General features: G+C 39.5%; 1 protein-coding gene across 2 annotated transcripts in view; it reads left to right on the top strand.

Moving 5' to 3' along the window:
* The first annotated feature begins 141 nt into the window (after positions 1-141).
* The window catches only part of MTERF3 (mitochondrial transcription termination factor 3), a 21584-nt gene continuing 15725 nt past the window's right edge, over positions 142-6000 (top strand). The window contains exons 1-3 of one of the 2 annotated variants that reach the window (XM_008056220.1): positions 142-232; positions 3373-3716; positions 4959-5111. In XM_008056220.1, coding sequence (XP_008054411.1) covers positions 3383-3716; positions 4959-5111 — 487 coding nt within the window. In that variant the 5' untranslated portion in view covers positions 142-232; positions 3373-3382. Of the gene's footprint in view, positions 233-2640; positions 2675-3372; positions 3717-4958; positions 5112-6000 lie in introns of those variants that run through there. The other variant, XM_008056221.2, reaches the window with a different exon arrangement.

Below are 6000 nucleotides of genomic sequence, written 5' to 3'. Positions count from 1 at the left end.
TGAGCGCCTGGCTGGCTCCTACTCCGCCGCAAGCAGCCCGCTCTCCCCCCGCACTGCGCGGCGGATGGTCTCGTCCACTCCGGCCGCAGCCCACGTGGGCCCGGAGCTCCGGGGCGCGGGGCCTGGCGGGCGGACCCGCGGGCGTGCGGCGCTGGCGTTCGGGGCGCTCGGGGCGTCTGGCGGGCCTGTCGGCCATCAGGGGACCCAAGCCGGGGTTGGGACCTCGCCACAGGTAAAGCAGAAGCCGCCCGAGCGCGAGGGGCGCACTCCCGGTGGCCGTTCGAATCCCAACCCACCCGCGTCCTGGCCGCCGCGCCCTCGGGCCTCAGGGCCTGTAGGTCTTCACTTCAGTCGAGACCTGAAGACCTGATTTTGTTTTGTGTTTTCCCCCTGGCTGATGCTATGAAAACGCGACCATGCTTGTTCATCAGCGCGCTCTGGCAGGGACTCGGGGAGCGGCGGCACGTCTGCTGGCTTCCTACGGAAGTTCGGTTTGGGGAACTGAAATCGGCTAAAATGACCTAGGGAGGGCGTCAGTATTGAGAGGCCCTTTATTACGAAGCCACCCCCTCAACCCCTTTTTCATCTTCTCACTTCACTTATAACCTTTCAGAGGTAGAAATCTTGAATTATCGGAAACCAGTTTCGATGCTTGTTCCTAGCGAAGCACTACGCACACAGTTGAGAACTAGTCTACGATATTTTAATGGACTTTGGAGTTCTTTGAGGGCTTTTTCCTTTAGTTTTCCTGATGAAAGAGTCGGGTTGGAAGACTTACCGTTGTCACTGCGCAGGACTTTAATACTCATCTGCAAATACCTTACCCACTTTTGAATGCTGTGTGAGCCAGTGAGTTAACCGTGCTTGCCGTTAATGGATTTCCATCCAACTCACATGGGAGCCTTAAAAGGCTCTGGGCTCTGGAGAATAGTCATTGGGCGAACGGATCCAGAAATGAGATCCAGCCCTGCTCTCCTCAACAAGCAATCAATCGTTAAGATGTATAGACAGCAGTGAAAGGATGATGTAGAGAAGAATATAAGTAAAATATTGTAAATAGAAGTGAAAGGGTAAACATTAGTTGTATGCACAAAGATCTTTTAATGAATATGGATAGAATTTAAAAGTAACTCTCCCTGATGTGGGAGGGATATATTAAGTCCAGAAAGGCATTAGAGTGAATTTGGAACTTCAGGAGTTTTTGAAAAGGATGAAATGTTTAGTCAAAATGTTAGAGCTAGCTGACAGGGACCTTAAGAATCATCTTTATTGTACTCCTAACCCTTTAAAAAATTATCATTTAAAGAATAGTTTTTGAACCTCCACCGTGGGCGAGACATTTTGTTAGACCACCACTGGCAACTGAGTCTTGTCGGGGTAGCATAACTGAGGCTACTATGCAGAGAATGTTTTAGGTTTGAGGGAAAACTTGGCAGATTTGGAGGCTCACTTCTTACCCAAATTTAACAAAAGTCACCTATTCCAGACAGTTATTATGAATATTTATTTCCAGACAGTTAATATGAATATTCCTAAAGTAACTTCAGAGGAAAAATGAGACTTTCACTTAGGTAACTCTTTCAGCAAACTTTCTCAAACTACAATACTCTGAGGAGATTAGGCCCACAACTATTTGGTCTAATTCAGAGGATAAAACAAGCTGAATTCCACTATGTAGAAAAATAAAGCAAAAAGTTATATGCAACAATTAATTCAGCCAAATTCATTTGTATGTAGTTGTGTAATAAAAATAGTAATAATAGTGGCTAACATAATGGCTAACATTTATTATTTCCCATATGCTGGTCTCTGTGCTGTGTTTTAGATGAATTAGCTTATTTAACATAAGATTATGTGCTTCAAATTTATCCTTCTAATGAGCTGGCTAAATATAAGATTCTTTCATATTCTTGGAGTTTAGCATAGCAACAGTCTTTCTTGAAACAAAATATGCATGTCTTCATTTCTGGTTGCTTATTTAATTCTGTCATTTAGTTTTGTTTGGTAGTTTTGACCTTTTCTTTTTGAAGACTTTCCCTTTTTTTGTTTCCTACAGTGAGACAGAATTTAACAAAACAAGTTTTCTTCAATTCCCTTTCGAAGAACAGCTTTATCTGTGAAATAATCATCAGTGTTCAGGCATGAGAATGAAGCAAGAAACTGCCTTTACTGTTCTATATAGCAGTGATAATGAATCACTTAAGACAGTGGATTTCTTTCTATTTTCATTTTGTGACTAATTTATGTACATAAAATGCATTTGAATAATACAGTGTTACTTTGTGTTTTTAAAATTTATTTTGTTTTAAAGATGTGGGATACAATACAGGGTTAGGTATACAAGTGGTCATCGTACAGGTAAAGTTTGGGCCTACCTTTGGTCCTCACTTTGCCTGGTTTGAGATTAGGTACCCTTATTAATGTTATGTGCCCCCCCTTCCCCCAGCAGTTTCTGGCTACTGCCAGTTTCTTTCTTATAATAGTATGGTAAATCTTCAGGGTCTGCTGAAAAGTGACATTGTTACTTTGATCAGCAATCTTCTTAAAGTCCTTCATACCAAATTTCAAGAACACTTAATAGCATCACTCTCTTTTCTTTCAGTTATTATATTAATGGATTATTGAAGCCAGGCTCAGTGGCTCAGCCTGTAATCCCATGCTTTGGGAGGCTGAGGTGAGTGGATTGCCTGAGCCCGTGGGTTCGACACCCGCCTGGGCAATTTTGCAAGACCTCATCTCTACTATAAATAAAAAAATCAACCGGGCATGTTAGCGCATGCCTGTAATTCCGGTTACTCGGAAGGCTGATGCGGAAGGATCGCCGGAGCCCAGCAGGTCAAGGCTGCGGTGGCCGGGAGCGGCCACTGCACTCCAGTCTGGGCGACAGAGTGAGACTCCAACTCAAAAAAAAAAATAGATGATTGAGTTCAGCTGTAATTTGAACATTTACAATTTGTCTTAAATGTTTTCCTTATACCAGTGATTTTGCTTTTTTTAAAATTTTTACTTTTGTAGAGATTGGGCCTCACTATGTTGCCCAGGCTGGTCTCAAACTCCTGGCCTCAAGCGATCCTCCCACCTCAACCTCCCAAAGGGCTGGGATTACAGTGCTTTTTGTTTTCAAGTTATAAAGCATATCTTTATTTTTTCAGTCCATAAGTTTCTGTCTGTTGCTTTGTAACTGAGACTGTGTTGTTCTTGGCTTTTCCTGTGTATAAGAAGCATCACACTGTTTTTGTATCTGAATGTATTTGAACACTTTTCATTTATAAAAAATAATTTCCAGCTCTTTTTTTGTTGTTTGAATACTGTTTTAAGCATTTATATAAATTTAATTTCTCTTTTTTTGGTGCTTATATTTTTCCTTTGTAGACTAAGAAAAATGGCCCTGTCAGCCCAACAGATACCCAGATGGTTCAAAGCAATTAAATTGAGTAGCTTCATTAATGCTCCTCAACTCACAAAATGTTTTACTAAACCGGGAAAAACACTGTTGCATGGCTTTTCTGCTGAGCCTCAGATATCCTCTGGTAATTGCTTTCTCCAATGGGGATTTAAGACTTATAGAACTTCCTCCTTATGGAATAGTTCTCAGTCTACCTACTCAAGTAGCAAAGAAAATAATTCTGCCCAAGATACACTGCTTCCTTCCGTGAGTGAGCAATCACAGAAGACACAAAAGATATCCAGCTTTGATTCTGAACTGTCTCTGGAAGGTAATTCTGAAGTTTCAGAAAAGTTCCCTTTTCCCCACTTTGGTAGTTTGAACAAGCTACCTGTTTACATTCTGCTAACTGGTCTTAGGTCATGTTTTGTACCAAGCAAGAAAAAGAATAATGCCAGTTCAGTTCTACTTATTTACTTCTAGTTTATTAGCTAAGAAAAAAAGTTTGTGGGTTTATTTTATTTTATTGGCTAAGAAAAAAGTTTATGGATTAATATGCATAAGACTTTTATTGCTATATAAAAATTTTAATTGTAAATACTTTATTGTTTGGATTCTTTTAAAAATTTTTCTTGTGGTAATTTGGTTTGTAAGGGATGATTATAAGTAGAATTCATCTTTTAGAATATAACATTCTATGAATTTTAACATAGACATTTAGTTGTGTAACAATTACCATAATCAGCAAATAAAACAGTTATAATTCCCCAAAAAATTCTATCATGTCACTTTTACAGCCAGTCCTCTCCTTCCTATGCTTCCCACTCTAGGAATATTTCACTGCAAATGAGTTAATATTAGGTTAAGTAGAATGTGAAAGGAAGCAAGCTGGGGGTGGGGGCAGGAAGGTGAGGCTGGCTGTAAAAGATGCGAAAGGATAGTTAGTGATTAGAGGCAAAAGTGGAAGAAGAGATCATAGCCACGTTTCCTTAGCTTGGGGTAGGTTATAGTTCAATATTGTGTTTGATTTAAAAAAACAAAGCCTCAGAATCAGTGCTGGCACTAGAGTGTGTCACATCCTTAGCAAAGGATTGCAAGTGGTAAAAATAATCATAGAAGTCCTCTTAAAGACATAGTTGAAAGGAACTTGAAGGGAAGGAGAGTGGAGCAAAACAAAGACATTTCAGGCTGTGTTGATTTAACCCATGCAATTCTGGCTGTCAGAATATGTGTACCTTTGGCTAGGTTAACAGACTACAGTAGACTCAATTTCATTTTCAAAATGCGCTTGAAAGTCAGATGATCTTTAGCATTCTTACCTCCTGATTAAAAGAAAAGGAAAGGAGTTGTGTGCCTTGAAACTTAGCAACAAGTTTATCTTGAACGAACAGTAGTTGGTCTCGCTAGTCTTAATCCTGCCTTTTAGAAGGCAGAAAAATTTTGGACTTCTTAGATGTTTATAATGATCCCAAGATTTAACCAGTGGAAGAAGAAAACTGGGGAAGAGATGTTCTTTGTAGAAATAATTTTAGGTGTACATATTGGAGTGCTAACTTGTTTCTCTCTTTCAAAGGGCTGGATGACTTGCCTCCTTTGTCTCCAATGCAGCCAATTTCTGAGGAGGAGGCTGTTCAGATTATTGCAGACCCTCCATTGCCCCCAGTTTCATTCACACTTAAAGACTATGTGGATCATTCAGAGACTCTGCATAAGTTAGTGCTTCTGGGTAAGTCTTACTTAAGCCAGTAAGTGTTTTTTGAGTGTACTCTTCATTTATTTTTTGCCTTTTAGAATTAACATTTTAATCTTTATCAAAGTAGTACATATATGTAAGCAAAAGTCAAATAGTATGAAAAAACTTCTAGTGGATTCGTATTCCCTGCACCATCCCTCCTGACCTTGCATCCCATTCCCTAGATGTGTCTACTTTTTTATTATCCTTTATGTATTCAATGTTCACATTTTTAAAGTAATTGCTTATAATGCTATTTTTGGTTCATCAGTTCTAGACATCAGTTGTTCTTTTGTATATACATAATATAGTAATTCATAAACTAATAATTTATACATACCATTCCTGTATTCTTTTCAATTCTCCCAATATATATTACAGTGTTTAGATAAATCATTAGTTGGTGATTACATTATGTCTATAAATATTGCTAATTACTCTAACAAGAAGTGTGTTATTGTTTACTTTTCTGTACAACTTTTAATTTTCCTGGAGTTAATAGTTGCCTTGTTTTTCATTTGATTAGAGTTTTGTTTGTTTCTGGGGTTAAATTTTCCCATACCTTCCAGTAGCCTCTCAGGACATTTTTCCCAGTCGACGCTGTCAGATGATGTATTATTCTACTTCTCCATAGAGCACTGCTCTCTGCTTGCCTCACTAGCCCCCGACCTTCCTCCTGGAGCCCGCTGTCCTCCTGATTTGGGTGGTTTCTCTATAGGCCTGCTCCATAACATCTTACCTTGTTGACTAGTAGGTTGTACTTGGATCTGGAAAGCAGCCAAGGGATCTCACTGCAGACCATTTAGTTGTCTTATTTTTAGTTTGGTATCTTATTGCAATCTTTTGCTTTTCCCATTTTCTCTGATTTGGCACTTCTCATACT

The sequence above is a fragment of the Carlito syrichta genome, unplaced genomic scaffold (genome assembly GCF_000164805.1).
Source record: "Carlito syrichta isolate Samal-C Ts95f unplaced genomic scaffold, Tarsius_syrichta-2.0.1 Scaffold302287, whole genome shotgun sequence".
NCBI lineage: Eukaryota > Metazoa > Chordata > Mammalia > Primates > Tarsiidae > Carlito > Carlito syrichta.
Note: the sequence above shows the minus strand (reverse complement) of the source record. Positions and strands in the feature narration are given on the sequence as shown.